The sequence below is a fragment of the Carlito syrichta genome, unplaced genomic scaffold (assembly GCF_000164805.1).
Source record: "Carlito syrichta isolate Samal-C Ts95f unplaced genomic scaffold, Tarsius_syrichta-2.0.1 Scaffold304654, whole genome shotgun sequence".
In the NCBI taxonomy this organism is placed as follows: domain Eukaryota; kingdom Metazoa; phylum Chordata; class Mammalia; order Primates; family Tarsiidae; genus Carlito; species Carlito syrichta.
In genome coordinates, this window is record NW_007248750.1 from 274,484 (window position 1) to 297,379 (window position 22,896).

At 39.4% G+C, this 22,896-nt stretch overlaps 1 protein-coding gene across 3 annotated transcripts in view; it reads left to right on the forward strand.

Moving 5' to 3' along the window:
• TOP1 (topoisomerase (DNA) I) overlaps nucleotides 1–22,896 on the forward strand; it is a 99,549-nt gene extending 76,653 nt beyond the window's left edge. For all 3 annotated transcript variants that reach the window (XM_008060573.1, XM_008060574.1, XM_008060575.2), the window contains 8 exons: nucleotides 10,951–11,094; nucleotides 12,317–12,502; nucleotides 13,756–13,824; nucleotides 14,339–14,453; nucleotides 16,716–16,843; nucleotides 20,067–20,161; nucleotides 20,393–20,542; nucleotides 21,605–22,896. In XM_008060573.1, the coding sequence (XP_008058764.1) occupies nucleotides 10,951–11,094; nucleotides 12,317–12,502; nucleotides 13,756–13,824; nucleotides 14,339–14,453; nucleotides 16,716–16,843; nucleotides 20,067–20,161; nucleotides 20,393–20,542; nucleotides 21,605–21,707 (990 nt within the window). In that variant the 3' untranslated portion in view covers nucleotides 21,708–22,896. The remainder of the gene's footprint in view (nucleotides 1–10,950; nucleotides 11,095–12,316; nucleotides 12,503–13,755; nucleotides 13,825–14,338; nucleotides 14,454–16,715; nucleotides 16,844–20,066; nucleotides 20,162–20,392; nucleotides 20,543–21,604) is intronic.

The window sequence follows — 22,896 nt, forward strand, 5'->3', positions numbered from 1 at the left end:
GCTTTAAGGCGGGGAATAACATGAATTTTTTTTTTTTTTTTTATGGAAACTTATTACATAATCAGTCTGATTGTTGCTCTGTGGAGACTGGATTTGGTACAGACAGGAAGTAGGGAGATCAGTAGGAGGCTGTTGTACTCCAGGCAAGAAACAGTGGTGATTTAGATGATATGAAGTCAATGGCGATGGAGAGAAGTGAGCGGATCCCAAATACATGTATGCTGAGTACATATACAGGCAAAGATTAGAGTTGATTGTAGGAACCTCTCAGAGGATTGAGATTCTTGATAGATAAACCAGGTGGAACACCTCAGGAATAGAGAGCTAGCCACTGTCATTCCAGACAGCATCCAGATTATTGCTATACATGGTAGGCATTAGTGCAAGTTTCTGGATAGTGATTATACCAGTAAACTTAGAAGTCACTGCCCAGAACCTTCTGCCTGCACTGACTACCTGACTTTTGTCAACTTGGATGGAGTTGCAAAGGCTTGGAAAAGTGGTACCTTTGAGAGAAAGAGAAATATGGTATCTTAAGTTTGCTGTCAATCATCTTAGGCTGTCTTCCACTCAGCAGAACAATGAGATCTTCAGAGATTGGAGTTCGACAGTACCTTGAATAGTTTTTAACTTTGCATTGCCACCAAGAGAAGCATTCTAATTTTAGATAAAAACTGGAAAGATACAAACCTTAAGGTTTTTATTTTTAGTGAAATATTTCAAACATGCAAGAATAGATAATAATATAGAGTGAGCACTTATATGTCCACCATCTGGCTTTGTCAGATCTTAGCATTATATTCTATGTGTGCAGTTACTTTACTTCATAAAAATGTTCTGATCAACATAGCTGAAGCTGCCTCTTTCTCTGAAGATTACTATGATGAACTCAAATGTTTTCATTCTTATGTTTTGTTTTTTTTTTTACATTATATTTGTGTGCATAAATAATATGTAATGCTGTTTTAACAGTTTTAGGTATGTTATCTGTTACTGGAATTGTTTAGTTTTTTGTTATCTGTTTCTGGAATTGTTTAGATATGTTATCTGTTACTGGAATTGGTTTATTTCATTCCAGCTTTGGTTTTGAGACTTTATCATCTTTTTTTGTTGTTGTTTTTTGAGTCAGGTTCTCACTCTCACCCAGGCCTGGAGTGCAAGTGGCATGATCACAGGCTCACTGCAGTCTCAACTTCTTGGGTTCAGCAATCCTTCCACCTCAGCCTCCGGAGTAGCTGAGACTATAGGCACGTACCACATGCTTAACTAATTTTTTATTTATTTGGAGAGACAAGGTCTTGTCTTAGTCTCCTGAGGTGCTGGGATTACAGGAGTGAGCCAGTGTGCCTGACTGAGATTTTATCATCTTGACATACACTTTTAATTTATCCCTTTTAATTTGTTTGTGGTATTCTATTATAAAAACTTATATATTGTTAAACGGCGTTTAGGGTTGTCATACAGTCTCTTGCTATTATATAGTGTTGGAATAAACATATTTCCCTTGTGTATATGAATGGAAATTCTTTTAGAGTTTCTTTATTAGATATTTACAAATTGTTCTCTGAAGTACTTCAATTCACATCACCATTATCCTCCTCCACAGTATTTTCAAGTTTGTCTCTTTCCATATCCTTGCTAACATTTCTGAAGTTTTGCTTTTTACATTTAGGTCTTAGATCCACTAATTCCTTTTTGTTATGTTCAGCCAAAAGCTTATTCCATCTATAATGTATTGTAATTTTTATTTTTTGTTTTCACAATTTCTAATATATTGTTGTATATGGCATAAGGTCAAGGTCTAATCTATTTTCCAAATGGATAACCTGTTGTCCCAAAACTATGTAGTTCTATTACTGCCTCTGTCATATATCAGATTTCTACGTATATGTCAGTTTGTTTTCTGAGCTTTCTTCCTTTTAATTTGTTTGTGTGTCTATCTGTATCAATAGCCTACTGTCCTAACTACTATAGCTTATAAAGTCTATTGAGTAGGACCAGTTTCTTTCACCTCATTCTTCAAAGTTGTCTTGGCTATTCTTGGCCCTTTGCTGTTTCATATTAATTTTAAGATAAACTTGTGATGTTCTAGTGAAAACTGTTGAGATTTTTGTTGGCATTCCATTAAATTTATAGATTAATAAAGGAAATCTATAAAGAATATGATAGTTTCCAATCCATGAACATATTATACCTCTCCATTAATTCATGCCTTTTAAATGTATCTATCCTTCAATATGGTTTTGTAATTATCTTCATAGAGATTTTTACACATTTTAAAAAACTTTATTTTTTTAGAGTCTTTCAAAGTTGTTATCGCTAATGTGAATCAGATTTTTTTTTCTGTTACATTTTTGTTGTTTATTACTGGAGTTGTAATGCTTTTGATCTTTGGATGTTGATCTTGTATCTGGGGCAACAGGGTTGCTAAACTCTTAATAGTTCTCAGTATCGTTTGAGGTTTCTCTCTATGTAAATAAAAAGTGTTAATTCTTTATTTCCAATTTGTATACATTTTGTGTTTTATTTATTTATTTAGAGTTAGAGTCCCACTCTGTTGCCCAGCTGGAGTGCAGTGGCATAAGCACAGCTACTACAACCTCAACCTGCTGAGCTCAGGCAATCCTTCTGCTCAGCCTTCCAAGTGGCTGGGACTACAACTGCATGCTGCCGCCGCCGCCGCCACCACCACCACCACCACCACCACCACCACCACGTTTAATTGATTGTAGAAGCGAGGTTTCTCTATGTTACCCAGCTAGTCTCAAACTCCTAGGCTCAGATAATCCTCTTTCCTCAGCCTCCCAAAGTGCTGAGATTACAGGTGTGAGTCACTGGGCCTGGCTAAGTTTTACTTTTTATTTTTAAGCACACTTATCCATAAAACCTTATTCTGCCCTGGTCAGCAATTATCACAGTTAAATATTTGATTAATTTCTATACTCAGCGTTTCTTGTATCTCATACCCTCAGAGTTTTCTTGTTGAAATACACCCCTTGCCTGGGCACAGTGGCTCAGCCAGTAGTCCCAGCACTTTGGGAGGCCCAGATGAGAGAATTGCTGAGTCTGCGGGTTTCAGTGAGACCAGTCTGGGCAACTTGGTGAGACCTCGTCTCTACAATAAATCACAAAGACTAGCTGGACAGGGTGGCATGTGTCTGTAGTTCCAGCTACTTGGAAGGATCGCCTAAAGTCCAGCAGGTGGAGGCTACAGTGGCTGTGAGCATGCCGCTGCACTCCTGCCTAGGCAACAAGAGTGAGACTCCAAAAAAAGAAAAAAGAAATAGACCTCTTAATGTTTCTCAGTGATGATCCAGCAGTTGCAAACATTTAACTTTGTTTACCTGAAAATTTCTTTATTTTCATCTTAACTCACAATCTGCCTTTTTTCCAATAGTGTGTCTTTACTACTGATGATCTATGCTGTATCTAGGTTTAGATATATTTTTGTAGATACTCAAACTTTTACTCAGAGGACTAATGTATTCTTACTTTAGAAAATTCTCAACTTTATTTCTTTGACAGCCTCTAGACCATTCCTTCTGTTTCTCTTTTAGAGTCCCATGAGACGAATGTTGGACTCCGCAGTCTACACATCATCTTTTAAAACTGTTTTCATACTTTACCTCTGTAGGTCTGTTCATTTTGGGGGTGTTCTCTAAGATTCATTTTATTTTATTTTTTTGAATCAAGGTCTCATTTTGTTGCCCAGGCTAGAGTGTAGTACATAATCATGACTCACTTCAGCCTCCAACTCCTGGGTTCAAGTGATCCTCCTGTGTCAGCGTCCTAAGTGCGACTGCAGGCATGTAGCGCCACTCCTGGCTAATTTTTTTTTCTTTTTCAATTTTTTGTACAAACAAGGTCTCACTTTGTTGCCCAGGCTAATCTCAAACTCCTGGCTCAAGTAATCCTCCCACCTCGAAGTTCTGGGATTATAGGCATGAGGCACTGTGCCTGGCCTCTAGGACTCACTTCTAATTCACTGAATCTCTCTCCTCTTTTATATTCAGTTTTTTCCATCTATAATTCATTTCAATTATTACTTTTTGTTTTCAGAATTTCTAATTGTTTTATTTCATATGTCTGACTTTATTTCATGTCTGTTTGTCTTGTTTGGTAATATCAATTTTTTTAGTAGATTTTATATCTTTCTATACACACTAAACATACTTGTAAGATTGTCCTATAAAATGTCACCCAAGGTGAATTCGTGTGCTAATTATTGTTTTGTTGGCAGTTTTCTGAGCCATTTTCCTTGTGTCTTTTCAAGTTTCAGTTTGTAAACCTTTTTAACTGGGAGGTGGTTTTTGTCTGTGTATTATCCCCTTTTTCCCCCCTCTTTTCTGCTCATTCCTTCCTGTCTTAGAGTCTCCTGCTCAACCTAAACTAACACAGCCCCTGGCTTTAGGTCCAGGTTTCTTGCATGAAACACTTTCATTCCTATATGTTTGGAATAAAAGGATGACTACAGCATTGTTTCACTGGCTTATTGTGACCCAGCAGTTTGTAAAGAGTACGTTTTTGTAGTAATGCGTTTCTACCCTTCGGGGTAGTAATTGGTGGTTTTACTTCCTGAATGACTTTATGTCTAACATATGGGAGGCTAACATGACACTTCTGTTCTACACATTTCTGCTCAGCCTAAGTCTCTTCTTTGCTTACTCTTGTATATATATTTTACTCACTCACTTGCCACCTGTAATATTATTCTGTCATTCTATCCCATCTCTGGGGTTTAGTACAAACATAATGTGAACTATGGATTTTTGATCATTTAAAAAATGTGAGCATTCAAGGGTAAAAAGAGCACAAAAGTATAGAATAGCTGAAATTTGTCCCTTTGATATATCCTGTCCTTGTCTTCTTCCTGGAAATATGGATTGACCTACTTAGAGTTATAGCCAAGGTTACACTACTTCCATCCTCAAAGGTCATTGAAAGGATTGGGATTTTTTGATAGTCAGAATAACTAATGTGCTCACTGAAAAGGTTGTACTGCCCTCATTCACACCTTTCTGTATTAATGCTGGTTTATTCTGCTTTTCCTCCCAGGATTTTCATTATACAAATATCTTGTGGGTGTTTCTATTTCCCTTCTCTCCCACGCTGTGTCTGGTGCCCATAGGGTCTGAAATAGCATTGGAATAACCGCCAGCCTTTTGAAACCATAATTTCAGCCAAGAATGCTCTCTGATTCCAGATAAACATGGAGTTTCTGATCCTAGATATTGTAGGAGTTTACGGGTGGACTGCCTACAGGTACTTACTGTTAAGTACAACCCACTGCTAAGTTGGGAAGCATTACCTGCTCTAATAACCCAGGAATGTAGCCCTTTGTAAAAATTGTAAAAGGGCTACAGACCAGCCTTAACTTTACCAACAGAATTTGTCATCATGATTTTCTTTCAAATGAAGTACAGCAAATTTGAGGATCAATGTTGACATCACATTGCATTTAATCATATTAAGATATCAGTGCTAAATACACATGCTTAAAAAAAAATCTATTTATTAATGACTAACATAGACCTAAGCATGAGAGCTGAAATATTAAAGCTTTTAGATGATATCATGGTAGAATATCTTTGTGACCTTGGAATAGATTTCTTATGACAGCAAAAGCACTAACAAAAGAAACAATTAGTAAAATACACTGCATTAAAATTAAAAACTTATGTTCAACAAAAGATACTTAAAATAAATATAGACTAGAAGAAATACTGGAAGAAAATATTTGCAACATGTTTATTTGGCAAAAGATTTATATCCAGACTATACAAAGAATTTCTAGTAAACTTAAATAGTAAAAAGACAAATATCTCCATTTAAAAAAGCAAAAGACTTGAATGTAAACATGATATTCCAGTTCTAGTTATTTTTACCTCAAGTGACATGAAAATAATGTCCACAAAAAGACTAGTACAAAAATGTTCATAGCAATGCTATATTCACAAGAATAGATAAACACATTATAGTATAGAGTTATGTACGGTATTTATCAGCAGTTAAAAGGAGTGAACTACTGATACATTCAGCAACATGGATGAATCTTAAAAACATGTTTAAAAGCCAGACATAGTCAATACTGTATGATTCCATTTATATAATGTTCTAGATTAGGCAGAATTATGATGATAGAAATCAGATTAAAATATCAATGGTTGCTTGATTGGGAATTGACTGGCAAGAGGCATGAGAGAATGTTCTAAAATGATAGAAATATATGTTCTCTGTCTTGATAGGGCTATAGATTACCTGGGTTGTGATATATCAAAACTGATCAAACTGCATTCTTAAATCTGTATATTATCAATATAACATATAATCTTCACATTAAAAAAAGCTATTCAGAATAAAAGGTGAATAGTTTAATTGGGTTGACAGAAAGAAGAGACAAGTATTGGAAGAAAATTCTTAGATTACTGATATCTTGCCATTGATTCTGACTTGGTGTAGAAATTTAAAAAGTAAAAAAGCTAAAAAAAAAGATTACTGATATCTGACAAAGGATTTATTTCCAGATTCTCTAAAGAACTCTATAAATCAAAAATAGAAAAGATAAACGTGCTTAAATAAATGTGTTAGGCCGGGCTTGGTGGCTCAGCCTGTACTTCCAGCACTTTGGGAGGCTGAGGATAGTGCATTGCCTGAGTCTGCGGGTTCAAGACCAGCCTAGGCAACTTGGCAAGACCTCGTCTGTACAATCAAATTAAAAAATTAGCCAGGCATAATAGCGTTAGCTTGCACCTGTAGTACCAACTACTTGGAAGGCTGAGGTGGAAGGATCTCCGGAGCCCAGCAGGTCGATGCTGGGACTGCTGTGAGTGTGCCACTGCACTCCAGCCTGGGCGACAACTCAAAAATAAATAAATAAATAAATAAATGAAAAGGCTGATTGGATCTTATCTTCAAACATGGCATAAATACATGGGTGCTGTGTCTTTTATTTAAGTGATGTGTATTTGGAATTCAGAATGCCATTCACTCTTTGTTGCTCCACACCAAGAATTCCCCTCCTGGGCCATAGACCGTTACTTGTTGGGAGCCAACATCTATAGCTACATGGCTGAGGCCTGTAAAGGCCCATCTGGAAGATCACCTCTGATATAGGATATCAGTTATACCTATAATATTGGCGTGTGATTAGTGACCAGTGAGCATATATGGCAGTAAAACTTTTATAAGTAAATCTCAATACACCTGATGGAAAGGGCATAGCAGAATTATTTTTCTCTGTCTTTCTAAGTTTTACTTCTTTCTAGATATTTTTTAACTTCTATTTCCTGGTAGACTGGGTAGTCAGCTCTTGTTCCCGAAAGCTGTTTCCCCTAGGGCTAAGATTAGAAACTAAATTACCATGATAGTTTTGTTGCCCTGCCCCTAGCCAGGCAGAACATTTTCTTTTGTTTTGTTAATTACCGAAACTCTGTCTGCTTCAGCCCATGGCCGCCATCTTGGAAGCCCTGCATTTCCTTGTTCAAGAGTGTGACAGCTACTATTTGATTTTTAGAGTAGACTTGTTAGGATAAAATATATACATGTACACTCATAGCTGCGTAAATCTATGCTTGCTGTTTTGTTTCCTTTTGCTACATTATTCAAGTGTAATAGTTACTATATGATTTATAAAAGAATTAACGATAAGGTATTAGCTTAATAGGATATAGCATAGTATTAAAGTCCAATAACTAGATCATATAAAAATTAAAGTTTAGACATATGAAACATATGAATTATAGTAAAGTTTGGTAGTTTAAGAATAAGTTTTAACTGAGTTATAAGGCATTACGTTAAATCGTAATAGGTTAATAGTATAACTGACAGTTAAGTCATTTAACTAAACTTATAGATTATAGTATAGTGTTAAGTTGATAATATTAATTGTTAAAAATATTGGGAATCAGTGAACTTGGATTGAACCTAGAGTTAACTCAGGAAAGTTTTTTGTATTAATCAGGGTATAGAGCAAAGAGTATAATATGAATGATTCAGTGAACATTATGGAAAACACTTTGAACGATTTGTATTGAAATTGTGCACCTGTGACCTTAATGTAAGCACGGCAGGCATCATGGAATTCGAATTGTTTGCTTGGAAATTGCAGATCTCATGGTGGTCTTGTGATGCATAGTTTGTAAAGCACGAAACTTGTACGCCCCCAGTGAGTGATTATCACATTGCTGGAGGGTATAGAAAATGGTATATAAGTTGGAAAATGTTTGAATAAAATCGGCTCCAGTCCTGATCAGACTGTTCCCAGAAGAACTGCCTCCGAGTGGTCTTCTCGCTGTCCAGATTCTCTGGTGCGGGTCCTAACCCACCCTTGGTCAGTGCTGGTCACCGACAGTTACTGGTCCATGACCTGTAAGGAACAGGGCCGCACAACAGGAGGTGAGTGGCAGGCAAGCAGAGCTATGCCTCCTGTCAGATCAGTGATGACATTAGATTCTCATAGGAGTGCAAACCCTACTGTGAACCGCATATGCAAGGAATCTAGGTTGTGTTCTCCTTATGAGAATTGAATACCTGAGTTTCCCCCCACCAGTCCATAGAAAAATTATCTTCCATGAAACCAGTCCCTAATGCCAAAAAGGTCGGGGACCGCTGCTCTACATAATGGCAAACTTACATAGGAATCATCAGCCAAGTGAGATGAGCCACGTAAGAATATTAGCAAATGTCATCTTTCCCAAAACAAATCATGGAGAAAGTATTAGAGAATAGGGTCCAGTTCACTTCCTCATCTCCCACTTTGCAATTCTGAATCCAGATCCTAACCCCACTTACCTGTTCTGCTGAGTGTATAAGCATCTATATTAGAGAGGAAATACAATGGGCTCTTTGTTTAAAAAAGTCATCCAAAGAATGTCATGTAACCAATCCAATTAGATTTTTACCTATTACAGAGGGGTGACTGAGTAGGGAAAGAAAAGAAGGAATCAAAGACAGATCCCACTCTAGTGCATGCATTGCTTTTATTGAGATTTTTGTGAGACCTTGCCTGGAAGATCTACATTGATACTTTCTTTTCTAGAAGTAGTCTAAGAAAGCTTGCTCAAGTGCATTGCTAGTCTGTGGACTCTGTTCCAGGGATATTGACAACAGCAAGGACAAGCATACTTCTTGGAGGCCAGCCATCTCTTGATAGACCTAAGCAGGGTGGCTTCTGTCCCTACTTTCATTCCGGTGTTCTTATTTGAGAGAATGCTGAATCCTTGTTGCAGAAGCCTAGCCAGTCTGTGAAGCAGTCAATCTGGTAGTATCTGTGTGAATAGCTTACTTGTGGGGTTTTTCTAAACCTTGTTTGCCTGACTCCTACCTTACATTTTAGTAGCATGACTAAGAAACTGAGCAAAGTAACCTTGGGGGACTTTGAGACAGGCTTTGGTAGGCTTGTATGTATTGGAGTGAGAAGAGGCCATTTCTGAGCTGAAGCCTGTACTGTTGAAGATAAGCCTTTTATGTCATGTGGTGTGTGTACGTGTATACACAAGCAATTATTGTGGAGATATATTACTGAATTGTGCGTGAAGACAACTTGTATCTTACCTTTTCTTATTCACCCTCTTAAATGTCAAAATATACTTAGAAAAATCGGTACAGAATTTTCAGCTCCTTTGGAAATAAGACTTGGATATTTTTTCTGTGTCACCAGCTATTAAATCACCTACCCACAATAGCAGGTAGTTACTGAGCCTCTTTTTTTAATAGCCAAACAAGCCATAAAACCTAGTACACACATGATTGTGGGAGAGTACTGATGACTCCCTAGCGTAGTCATATAAGTTTTCATTTCTGAGCATTTGTTAGGATCTTAGAAAGGAAGACATTTCTTGCTCTGTGGACTCCGTGCTTCTGCGGGTTCAGAAAGTTACCTTGACCACAGTTCTTATGCCTCAAAGAACATGTATCCAGGTGTCATAGGCAGGAACCAGGCATATGTGGATAGAACTTACTTCTGCTCTCCTTCCTTGTGGATAGGAGAATTAAGAGCAGAGATTCTTGGGTTGTTAAATTCCTTTTCTGTGCCCCTGTCTTGTTATCTGTTTTGCATCTCTGGGATTTCTTGATATTTTTCCCTTTCTCGCTTAACATTATTGGCCCTTGCTTGTCAGTCTGTTCCCATTCAACATGGCAGCAGAAATCTTCCTCCTTTACTGTTGTTTAGAATCAGATTTTTTTGTTTTTGTTTTAAGTTGGGGTCTCTCTCGGTCATCCAGGCTGAGTGCAGTGGCATGATCATAACTCACTGCAGCCTCAAATGCGTAACTGAAGCGATCTTCCACCTCAGCCTCCCAAGAAGCTGGCGTGTACCACGCCTAGCTTAGAATCAGTTTTTAAACCTTCCACCAAAAGCTCTAATTTTTTAAAGTCTTTCCAGAAATGTTTATTTCAGTCTAATCAAGAAACACTTTGAAATGCATAAGTTAGAAAATGGTGAATAATTACGACTGTTCCTGGAAGTCATTGTGTGCCTTAATAATTATAAGTTGTAGTCTTTGGTTCTTCTTTGACAGCTCCATTAAACTGTGAATGGTTGTCTTAAGTTTAATGGAATTCAGTCCTAATAAAAAAACTGCTATTTGGTCACAGATTCAGCAGCAAGGGTGTGATACTGATATGGGAATGGGCTGTTTATATGCTTTTGTCTCAACAGAAGTCAATTTTTGGGTCATGCCATGTAAGCTTTTCTGAAGAACATAAACATTTTACAGAATGAAAGCCAGAAGCTAGCTTAGTGATTAGATAAGAGCTGGTTGTGCTTGACAGTGAGATGGTCTTCTTAGGTTAAATGCTCCAAACTTTTCTCTGCAATACTCTTCTTTTCAACTTTGCCCAAGCTCAAGTTTCCTACTCTTTGGTTCAGAGCTCTGAACTTCAGTGTTCAAAATCTGTCTTCATTCCACCATCCCTTAAGAAGCCACCTTTGGGGTTGGGTCTTTGCAGGGTGAAAAAGACTGGCAGAAATATGAAACTGCTCGGCGGCTGAAGAAATGTGTAGACAAGATCCGGAACCAGTATCGAGAAGACTGGAAGTCCAAAGAGATGAAAGTCCGCCAGAGAGCTGTAGCCCTATACTTCATTGACAAGGTGAGAGCATCTTCCTTCCTGTCAGCATTGTCTAGTGTTCAGCTAAACAAAAGTGTAGGGAGTGTCTGCTTTGCCCTAGGCCCTATACCTAGTACTGGAGAGACAATGACACCCTGACACCCACCATCTTACGCATACCAATTCTGGTCCAGTAAGGAAGGTAGAAGTAGAGAGAAGTGTCTACAGTGTGTTTGCTACTGTGTGAATAGTTTGCCTAATAGGAAGATTTGCATGATTCTGAATGTGTCAGAAATACTGTGACATTTTTCAAACACAAAATAAAAAACGTTCTACATTACAACCCAACACATCATATAAATATATTTGTGTTTGTGTATAACTGAATGAAAAGTTGCACAAAACAATACTTAGCCTTTACTATGAGCAGTGAATTCTGATGTTTTTCACGTTATTTCATTCTTTTAGAAAAGTGTGGTTATAGCCGGGCTCGGTGGCTCAGCCTGTAATCCCGCGCCTTTGGGAGGCTGAGGTGAGTGGATTGCCTGAGCCCGCAGGTTCGAGACCCGCCTGGGCAACGAGACCTCATCTCTACAATAAATCAAAAAGTTAGCCAGGCGTGGTAGCGCGCACCTGTAGTTCCAGCTACGTGGAAGGCTGAGGCAGAAGGATCGCTGGAGCCCAGCAGGTCGAGGCTGCGGTGGCCGGAAGTGGCCACTGCACTCCAGTCTGGGCAACAGAGTGAGACTCCAACTCAAAAAAAAAAAAAAGAAAAAGAAAAGTGTGGTTATAACCCATACAATTGGTTAAGCAAACCATGCATGTATCATAACTTAAGTTTGAAGGACAGTGGTCGAGAGATCAGTTTCTCAGTACTCACGAGAATAAAAAGATTTCATGGATTTTTTTCCCCAGGTTTTTACTGCTTATATTTTAGCGTAAGTTCTGAATTTTCTGAAAATTAAGACACTAGCTTTTTTGAGTCCAATTGCCCAGAGTAACAACACTCCCTCATTTGCTACTTGGTTTTTTTAAAAAATCTTTTTCTTTTCTCCATCCTCATTTGAGAGGACAGAGAAGAGAATCTTTAATATTCCTATAACTTTCATAAGGGAAGAAGTAACACTACAGAATCTAGAGTTTCCAGGTTATGTAGACTGATACTCTGTCCCCAAAGAGAATTGGGAGGCTCCTGTTTTTGGCTTACCTTGAAATCCTATGAGCTTTACGTCTCTTCATGCATGTTCTCTCTTTTCCTGGGCAGCTTGCTCTAAGAGCAGGCAATGAGAAGGAGGAAGGAGAAACAGCGGACACTGTGGGTTGTTGCTCTCTTCGTGTGGAACACATTAATCTGCATCCAGAGTTGGATGGTCAAGAATACGTGGTAGAATTTGACTTCCTTGGGAAGGACTCAATCAGATACTATAACAAGGTCCCTGTTGAGAAACGAGTAAGTTGATGTGGCCTGTGCTCCCTGGCCTGTTTTTCATTCATTCAGCAAGCATTTATTGAGTGCCTTTCTTGTGTTCTGCGCTTTGTTAGGCACTAGCAAAATTGACTTGAGCCAGAAGTGGTATTGCATGCTTATAGTCTCAGCTACTCTGGAAGCTGAGTTGGGAGGATCACTTAAGGCCAAGAGTTTGAAGCTGTAGTGGGTTATGATCATACCTGTGAGTAGCCGATGCACTCCAGCCTGGGCAACAAAGCAAGACCTTGTCTCTCACAAAATAAAATAAGCAAAATAAATAAAAATAAATGACTTGAAAGGTGGGGGAGGAATACCGTTTGATATCCTATAAACTTTCTTTTAACACCTGTCTCCAACCCTGTGTGACCTTAAAAATGAGGGATATCTTCTGTAGAAGTATTCAACATCATGCTGTAGGGTTGGCATGCAGCAAACAACATGAATGAACCCACCGCATTATTTTGATGACTGAAGTACATCTCAGTAGCATAGTCATGTTGCACATTTGTGGCTTTGCATCTTTGTTTAGCTTCTCCCCAACTCCTGACTGAGTGCAAAGTTAACCCTTTAGTCCTCAGATCCCTTTGACTGAAGATGGGGCTGCAGCTCCATTGTCCCAATCTAATCTTTTCCAAAGTGTTGGCCTCGAAAAAGACCTACAAGACTCCAGTAATCCAGCCCATCACATTTAATCAGTGATTAGGCTTTGCTGTGGAAATATTCCAGATTAAAGGAGACTAAAGAGCTCTGGTGGGACATGTAACATCTGACCTTAAATAGGAATCAAGGCAATGGACATCATTAGGTCATCTTACAAAACTGAATTATGGGCTATAGATTAGATAACAGTATGTATTGATGCAAATTTATAAAGCAGATGAATATTGTGTAAATGTAAAGGAATATCTATTTTTAGAAAATACCTATTGAAATGTTTTAGGGATAAAGGGCTATAATATATGCAGGGATCCAGAATGGCTCAAAACAAACAATTATGTATGTCCATGTGTAAATACACATATATATGGAGAAAGAGTGAGTGCACATGCCCACTGCATGAATGATAAATTGGGTGAAATGTTAACAGTTGGTGAATCTGGGTAAATGACGTATGGGTGTTTTTTGCCTTTTCTTTGTTTTTTTGTCTTACTTTGCAAGTTTTTGTAAGGTTGGAATTATTTCTAAACTAAATGTTTTTAAAACATTAATAATTAGGCTTCACTTATTTCCTTTAGGTTTTTAAGAACTTACAGTTGTTTATGGAGAACAAGCAGCCTGAGGATGATCTTTTTGACAGACTCAATGTGAGTGAACAAAGCACACTGGGTTAAAGGGCCTCACAGCCAGAGCCTCACAAACTTCTAAAGGAAAGGATTGCTGGGGTGGAGTGTAACTTGAACTTTCTTTCAGCCTAGCCTATCCTGTGGCATCCTATATTCTTCCTCCCTCTGAGCACACAGTGAGTGCGTGGCCAGGAGCAAACACTTCTATGCCGAGACCAGCTGACAGGGCTCTGAGGCAGGGTGAACGGACCCTCCCTTTTATCCTCCCCTGCTCTTGCAGAGCCTTCCCTGAACTGGATGCTAGCCACCTCTGCTGGAGACCCAAGACCTGTTGTTACTGATGTCTTAATAGGGAAGGACAAGTTTGCTTTATTAGTCTGATTTTAAGTTTGAGATACTTCATGGGGAAGCAGCATGCAGCCCTATATTCTGGAATTCTTTTCTGAGCCTCTACTTGCAGGGCAGTAAACTTAACAGGATTGTGACTGCACTGGCATAAATCCCAATATTTTCTTTGTTGCTTTGTCTCCTCCAGACTGGTATTCTAAATAAGCATCTCCAGGATCTCATGGAGGGCTTGACAGCTAAGGTATTCCGTACATACAATGCCTCTATCACACTACAGCAGCAGCTAAAAGAACTCACAGCCCGTAAGTATTGCTTGACCAGATAGGGCCTACACTCCTACTAATGGTATCTGGTATCCTTGCTTAGCTAAGTCCTAGATTATTTCTACTTTTTTTCCTTACCATTGGTGACTGGGAACTTTTTTCCTTCAGACCTCTAGTAGAGAACCAAGATCTAGTTGTATAAAAATAGGATCAGTACTGTTTCTACCTCTCTCACCCCAGCTTCTAGATTAATTTTATGGAATGCTGACAAGAGCTTTCCACCTGCTATGAAAACGTCTGTATGTTGTATGTATGTTATTTAAAAGCTCACAGAGTGAAGACATAGCACTGTGATGTTCTTTAAATTAGAGAGAGTAGCCGGGCTTGGTGGCTCAGCCTGTAATACCGCGCCTTTGGGAGACTGAGGTGAGTGAATTGCCTGAGCCCACAGGTTCGAGACCTGCCTGGGCAGCGAGACCTCATCTCTACAATAAATCAAAAAATCAGCTGGGCGTGGTAGCGCATGCCTGTAATTCTGGCTACTTATAAGGCTGAGGCGGAAGGATCACCAGAGCCCAGCAGGTCGAGGCTGCGGTGGCCGGGAGCGGCCACTGCACTCCAGTCTGGGCGACTGAGTGAGACTCCAACTCAAAAAATAAATAAATAAATAAATAAATTAGAGAGAGCAAAGTTGTCATGGTTACCAGAAGAATGTAGGAGCAAGTCCTTTTGCTGAAGTTTCTGTCATTTTTTTTTTTCTTCCATAAGAGAGTAGATAATACTAAGGAGACCACCAAAAAACCGGAATTATTTTTTTTTTTAAGGGCAGACCCCATGTAGTACAGGCTTCCCCTGCTAGGTAAGTGTTCTAGAAACCTATCAGCATCAGTATACCAGCTGCCTTTTACATAAGTGAATTTTTTTGGAGATTATTTTCCTGCATTTGCCCGTTTCAGAATGGGTGATTGACAAGCCCACTTGACCATACCTCACTGACTGTTCAGCAGTTTTTGACCAAAAACAGCACGACTTCCACACCCTATCTTTCCTATTCACCCGATCTCACCCTGAGTGACTTTTTTTGTTTTCCTGGATGAAAAAAGTTCTCAAAGGGAAACCTTTTGCCAATGAGGAATAGGTGAGATAAAAAATGGCAGAAGCACAAGCACTAAAAGGCATCAAAATTTATGAGTTTAAAAATGGTTTTGAGCAGTGAAAAAGCATCTCAATAGGTGTACTGCATTAAACCGAAAGTACTTTGAAGGTTACAAAAGTTTAAACATGTAAGGATAAATACAGTTTTTTATAAATAAATTCCATTTTTTTAGGGTGGTGTCCCCTCTCAGATTCTAAAAACTAGCTACAGAAGGTATCAGCAAGATCCACAGGTTCCTTTTCCTGGAGCCCAGTCACTACTAAATTTCCACTGCCCTCTGTAAATTTATTAAATGGCCTTAGAGCCAGGTGGGTATGTTTAGTCATATTTTAGGGTTGGATCAAGAATGTCACACGATGCAAGAAATTTATTTGAATGACATAATTTTTCTTTTTAAATAATATAGTGCTTTGTGGCTTAAAAAATGTAAAACTGCCGGTCTCGGTGGCTCAGCCTGTAATCCCGCGCCTTTGGGAGGCTGAGGTGAGTGGATTGCCTGAGCCCGCGGGTTCGAGACCCGCCTGGGCAAGCGAGACCTCATCTCTACAATAAATCGAAAAATCAGCTGGGCGTAGTAGCACATGCCTGTAATTCCGGCTACTCGGAAGGCTGTGGTGGAAGGATCACCGGAGCCCAGCAGGTCGAGGCTGCGGTGGCCGGGAGCAGCCACTGCACTCCAGTCTGGGTGACAGAGTGAGACTCCAACTCAAAAAAAAATGTAAAACTGAGGTCCCTTCATCTCACCATCTTCTACAGACTTTCTCTATCACAATTCCACATTTTTTTCAGACTACTTTGGGTGAGGAGGTATGGAGGTAGGGAATGAGGCAAACAGATGAAGGGTCCCTGGCCAAACTCCCTGAGTTAAAAAGAACAGAGTAGATATTATTATAATATTACTGAGACCCAGAATTCTTCTTGTGATGAGAATTTATTCAGGCCAGGCTTACATATAAACTTCCTACTGTCATTTTCTTATGACAGTTGACTCAAATTTTGACATTGTGCCTTGAGGGAAACTTAAATTGATCATCTGAGTGAGATATAGGCCAGCAAAATTATGGGCATGAAGCACTGGGGAAGACACATTGTGTATGTTCTTTTGGTATACAAACTGACCCTCTTACTACTATATTTACTTACAGCGGACGAGAACATCCCAGCAAAAATCCTTTCCTATAACCGTGCCAATCGAGCTGTTGCAATTCTATGTAACCATCAGAGGGCACCACCAAAAACTTTTGAGAAGTCTATGATGAACTTGCAGTCTAAGGTATCGTGCTTAAAGTAAAGAGAACCATGTCTGCAGTAGTCAGATCATCTTCAAATGAGAGGTTTTTATAATCCATCCTTTGGGGTTGGGATATCAGCAGACCATTTCTGCATCTGTTCTGGAAGAAAGGTCCATGCTAAAGATAAACAAATGGAAGTATGATATTAGTTAATCTCTGATCAAGATACTGAATATCAGGGTACTCACTGTTTAGGAAGTCTTTTGTCTATGCACAGAAGTTCTACATTAACCACTTCCTATCTTGAAAAGGTGACCCTCTATTTGCTAATCATTGTCCTTACTGTACATGAGGAAGATGGATATAGAGTCTTCATGGTTCCTTGCCATAGCTCAAAAATACAATTATTTACAAATTGAAACTATGACATTGAAGTTCCTCCTAATCCTAGTACAACTATTTTTGTTTTTACACATTCCACACAAATCATTTTGATGTAGTTCATCATCAAACATCTGTTGCATAGTGGCTGTGTGCCAGGTAGAGTTGATGCCCTAGAGGGAACGACTGGTGGGTGAACAAGTAGCTGCTCTTTCCCTTCCATGTGCCTCTCTCTACCCTCTGACAATGCCTGGTACTGACCTTTTAAACTACAAGACACTTAACATCTTTGAGTTAGTGATGGTTACATAACAAATCTGTCCTAACCTCTAATCCAGAGTGAGCACTTGCAGATATTTCACTGTAGAACAGACACAGGGTTACAAAGAAAGCCAATTATATTGAAACACAGATACCAAAACATATTGTAAAGTCTATGATATAGTAATAGGTATTGATGAGGTTAAGGTTTGAAGGTTCTAGTAACTCCTGTAAATTTCAAGTCAGTAATGAATATAAATGATACTTTAAGATTTCTACAATTCTAACATGAAAATATCTGCAACATCTGTTGGTGATAAAGTCTTAGGTACTACTGATTTTAGTATGGTTTGTTGCCTACACTATAATTGAAGAAAAAATACTAAATTTTAACTAGAGGTTAATGAAATTAAGGTGGAATTTTTTTCCTATCCAGGTTCATAGAATTCTAGACTTGTCCAACTGGAGTTTAAAAACTGCAGTGGTGGCTGGGCTTGGTGGCTCAGCCTATAATCCCAGCACTTTGGGAGGCCGAGGTGAGTGGATTGCCTGAGCCCGCAGGTTCGAGACCTGCCCCAGCAACTTGGCGAGACCTCATCTCTATAATAAATCAAAAACCAGCCGGGTGTGGTAGCGCACGCCTGTAGTTCCGGCTACTTGGAAGCCTGAGACGGAAGGATCGCCGGAGCCCAGCAGGTTGAGGTTGCAGTGGCCGGGAGCGTGCCACTGCACTCCAGTCTGGGTGACAGAGTGAGACTCCAACTCAAAAAGAAAAACAAAAAAAAAAACTGCAGTGGTATGAGACCACATCTACATTTTTCAGGCACAGAGTGTTTTCTGTCTGTTGAGAGTTCTTCAGGATAAATGCCCATCTGGGTCAGAGGGCACACACAACCTATAGTTGAGGCTGCAGATACCACCTCGCTTTCCTGATGAGATATGCATGTCCACAGTAAATAAATAGACATCCATAGACCTCTTGAATCTTGGATCATGTGGTTGGCAGGCAAAGAACCCTACAGACCACCCATCCTAGCAGCTTCCATTTCAGCCTTGTTACATTGTAGTCATCTAGAATTGTTGATTCTCTTCATGTTATTCTAAGCCAGAAATAAAAAGCATGAATATTCAGGTGCTGTTTACCTAATTGAGGGGACCCCTCCCAGGAGCATGAGGAGGTCTTTTGTTGCTCTCACTCTGGAACCACTGTTGGGGCAGTCTAGGCTGCCTGCCAGACGAACCCTCCAAGCCCAGGAACCCTCTCCTCTTTGCCCACAAAGGAAACACACGCCCCTGTTTGCCAAGTGAATCAATAGAGTCTTTGATGCTTTGAGAGAATTTGGCATAGTCTGCCAATTTAGCATTCACAGAAATGGTTAAAAGGTTGTGGTTTGTTGCATTTCTAGCCTAAAAAGAATCTGGCTTGTGGTGTCTGTGATGCTTTTGTATATAGAGTCAGTTCCCTCAGTTTGACTTTGAGCAACATAGATGTTGGAAGTAAGCCATTCATAGTAAAACATATTTAACAATCCTCTCACAATGGTGGCCTCTGTTTCCAATCTTGGGCAGTATGTGTATGTCTAACAAACAATTCTAGACTTAGTGAGCAGCAGCCCAGTGTATGTGAGTCAAGCATGTATTTACTCTATGAAGGTTGTCTTGACCTCGCAGGTCAATGAGATGATCTGCAGGTATAGTGTTCTCCTGCCCCCAGCGAGCTCACTGGCTCTAGATTCATGGTGTTAACCACTACTGTCTCTAAGCAGGAATCTAAAAACTTAGATTCTCCAGAGGCACCTCATGGGTTCTAACAAGCAAGAAAGGCTGAAACTGCCCTTGTCTCTTCATTTAAGATAGGGTTTCCATGAGACTTAATTTGGAAAAAATTGCTCAAAACGGCTCAAAACGTTTTCACATGTTTTTGAGTGATATCTAATTTCCTTCCCACCTCAGACTTCTCTTCTTTTTAAAACGGAATGCCATAGCTGGGCCATGTCACATATTGGTTTGGGACAGCCTGACTGAGCTGTTTGGCTTCCTGGATACCTTTTACTTGCCAGTTTTCAGTCCCTTGGGTATTCTTTTCAGTGCACCCTTTTTTTCTTGAGAAGCTGGTAACTCCTTCCCCAGAGTACTGGCAGGATCTGAGGAATGAACTTAGGCTTGCTCAGGAGAATCAAGTATCAGCTTCCTAAAAAGTATCTCCTACAGTATTCTTGGAATAAAGACTAAAATCTGGCACAGGATCTATTTGATAAATAGCTGTCATTTGTAGCCCTCTTCCCAGATGTCTAAAGCCAGAGTGTTCTCTAATGGAAAGATTGGCACACAGATTCCCAGTCGTAGGGGTTCCTTTTCCTGAGCCCCACGTTATTGCCCTATAGATCCTTCATTTTTTGAAGATTACTGAGAAACATACATGAGCAAATAGCAGTTGAATTCAGCAGTCACTGTGTGTCTCCTCTGCCTTTATGAAGACACCCTTAGTGTGTTTACCTGAAAAACCACTGAGACAGACAGCTACCTGGTGGAGATAACATCTAAGATTCACCTTCTCTGATGGGACACATTTTTATTTGGCTTATTTTGGTCCTAACCTTACCACTCTTCTTTTCCACCTAGATTGATGCCAAGAAGGAGCAGCTAGCAGATGCCCGGAGAGACCTGAAAAGTGCTAAGGCTGATGCCAAGGTCATGAAGGATGCCAAGACCAAGAAGTAAGTACCTGATACTGTTCAAAGTCAGTGTTGTTTGAGAGAGAGAAGCATGTACAGCATCAGTGGGAGGCCCCTGGGCCCCAGCTTTTCTAGTCTTTTGAGTGATGTCTTTTGGAAATCTCTGTACTTGGGCCTTTTATACTTTACTGCCCTGTAGTGGCAGGATGGAGTTGCAGTATGTTCTTGTTTGGAGGCCAGCCCTGGTTCTTGATTTTTCTGCCATTCTTCTAGGGTAGTAGAGTCAAAGAAGAAGGCTGTGCAGAGACTGGAAGAGCAGTTGATGAAGCTGGAAGTTCAGGCCACAGACCGAGAGGAGAATAAACAAATTGCCTTGGGAACCTCCAAACTCAATTATCTGGACCCTAGGATCACAGTGGCTTGGTAAGTGTTGAGCCCTTCTTGAGCTCCTGCTGCTGGCTCGAGAAAGGTGGAAAGGGTTCCAAGAGCATTGTTGGCCTTCACGTGCCATTCCTAAGCTGCACATGTCTAGTCCTCTGGGTACTTCTGCTGTACCTACTACTGTGTTGTGTTCTGGTTGCTGACCCTTGTCTACAAATGCTTCAGAACATCCTGGATGGTCCTAAGTGGTCAATACTATTATACTACCTTTATGTTTATGTTCTGTTTTAGAAGGCAGGTGCAGTCCCTATCCCTTATGGAACTTTAGGACAGGAATGAAAACATTTAGTCTTTATTGAAAGAAAAATGGAAAAGAGCCCATCCATGTATACTTTAAAAAAAACTTCAATGAAATGTTTACAAGTGAAAGAAGAAAGGTAGGAACAAGAGAGCAAAACAAAATGTAAATACAGACCTGAGCAACCTACACAAAGAGGAAGAGAGACCTTTAACAAAGGCAGATAAATTCTGTTATGTGTCTTCTCCCTCTTCTTCCCTCTCCCCCAACACAGAGTCATATAATAACATCCCAAATAAATGACCTTTTTTTGAAGATGTTTAGTTTGAGCTCTGAAATTCTGGGCATAAGTGGAGATGGCATCTGCTTCTCTGGGCCAGAGATTCTACCCTGCTCTTGTACCTTTATCTGCTCTTTTTTTGCTTTGTTTGTTGCTACAGTTTTAGTTAGCTCCTGAGAGGCAATATAGTACAATGGTTTACAGCATGGAGCCAAATTGCTTGGGTCCACATTCCACCTCTACCACTTACTAGCTGCATGAGAACATAAATAAATTACTTAGTGTCTCTGCCTGTTTTTTTCATCTGGACCTTTTTCATTTGTACATCTGTAGAAGTGCCTACTTTAGAGATCATTGCCAAAATTAAATGAATTGATCACATTAAGCCCACAAAGAACATGCCTGGTGCACCATTAATTTGCATCCTTACCAGACAGATGTGAAGGCACATCCAAGCCTAGACCCCAGGTCTGGACCTTTGCTCTCTAAATCACACTGATTACCTTTCTTTCTCCTTTGTTTGCAGGTGCAAGAAGTGGGGAGTCCCAATTGAGAAAATTTACAACAAAACCCAGCGGGAAAAGTTTGCCTGGGCCATCGACATGGCTGATGAAGACTATGAGTTTTAGCCAGTCACAGGGGTCAGGGTTCTGTGAAAAGGAACAGTGTGGTTTGGGGAAGATGGATAAACTGAGCCTCATCTGCCCTCACACCTGAGGGAGAGAGGCAGCAAGTCTTAACAAACCAACATCTTTGCGAAAAAGATAAACCTGGAGATATTATAAGGGAGAGCTGAGCCAGTTGTCCTATGGACAACTTATTTAAAAATATTTCAGATATCAAAATTCTAGCTGTATGATTTGTTTTGAATTTTGTTTTTATTTCAAGAGGCCAAGTGGATGGGAATTTGTCAGCATTCTGCCAGGCAAATTCACTGTTTCACTGAAGCGTTTGGATTCTCTTAGCTACTGTATGCGAAGTCCGATTATATTGGTGCGTTTTTACAGTTAGGGTTTTGCAATAACTTCTATATTTTAATAGAAATGAATTCCTAAACTCCCGCCCCTCTCCTCCATTTCAGGAATTAAAAATTAAGTAGAACAAAAACCCAGCGCACCTGTTAGAGTCGTCACTCTCTATTGTCATGGGAATCAATTTTCATTAAACTTGAAGCAGTTGTGACATCGGAAGTGTTTTGGTTCAGACACCTGTTCACAGAAAAGCATGATGGGAAAATATTTCCTGACTTGAGTGTACCTTTTTAAATGTGAATTTTTATTTGTTTTTAATTATTTTAAAATATTTAAACCTTTTTCTTGATCTTAAAGATCATGTAGAGTGGGGTTGGGGAGGGATGAAGGGCGAGTGAGTCTAAGGATAATGAAATAATCAGTGACTGAAACCATTTTCCCATCATCCTTTGTTCTGAGCATTCTCTGTACCCTTTAAGATATCCATCGTTTTCTTTTTAAACCTGTCTTTCACTTGAAAGATTTTATTGTATAAAAAGTTCCACAGGTCAATAAACTTAGAGGAAAATGAGTATTTGGTCCAAAAAAAGGAAAAATAATCAAGATTTTAGGGCTTTTATTTTTTTCTTTTGTAATTGTGTAAAAAATGGAAAAAAAGATAAAAAAGCAAAATTTTAATGTGAAGACTTTTTTTGCTATAATCATTAGTTTTAGAGGCATTGTTAGTTTAGTGTGTGTGCAGAGTCCATTTCCCACATCTTTCCTCAAGTATCTTCTATTTTTATCATGAATTCCCTTTTAATCAACTGTAGGTTATTTAAAATAAATTCCTACAACTTAACGGAAA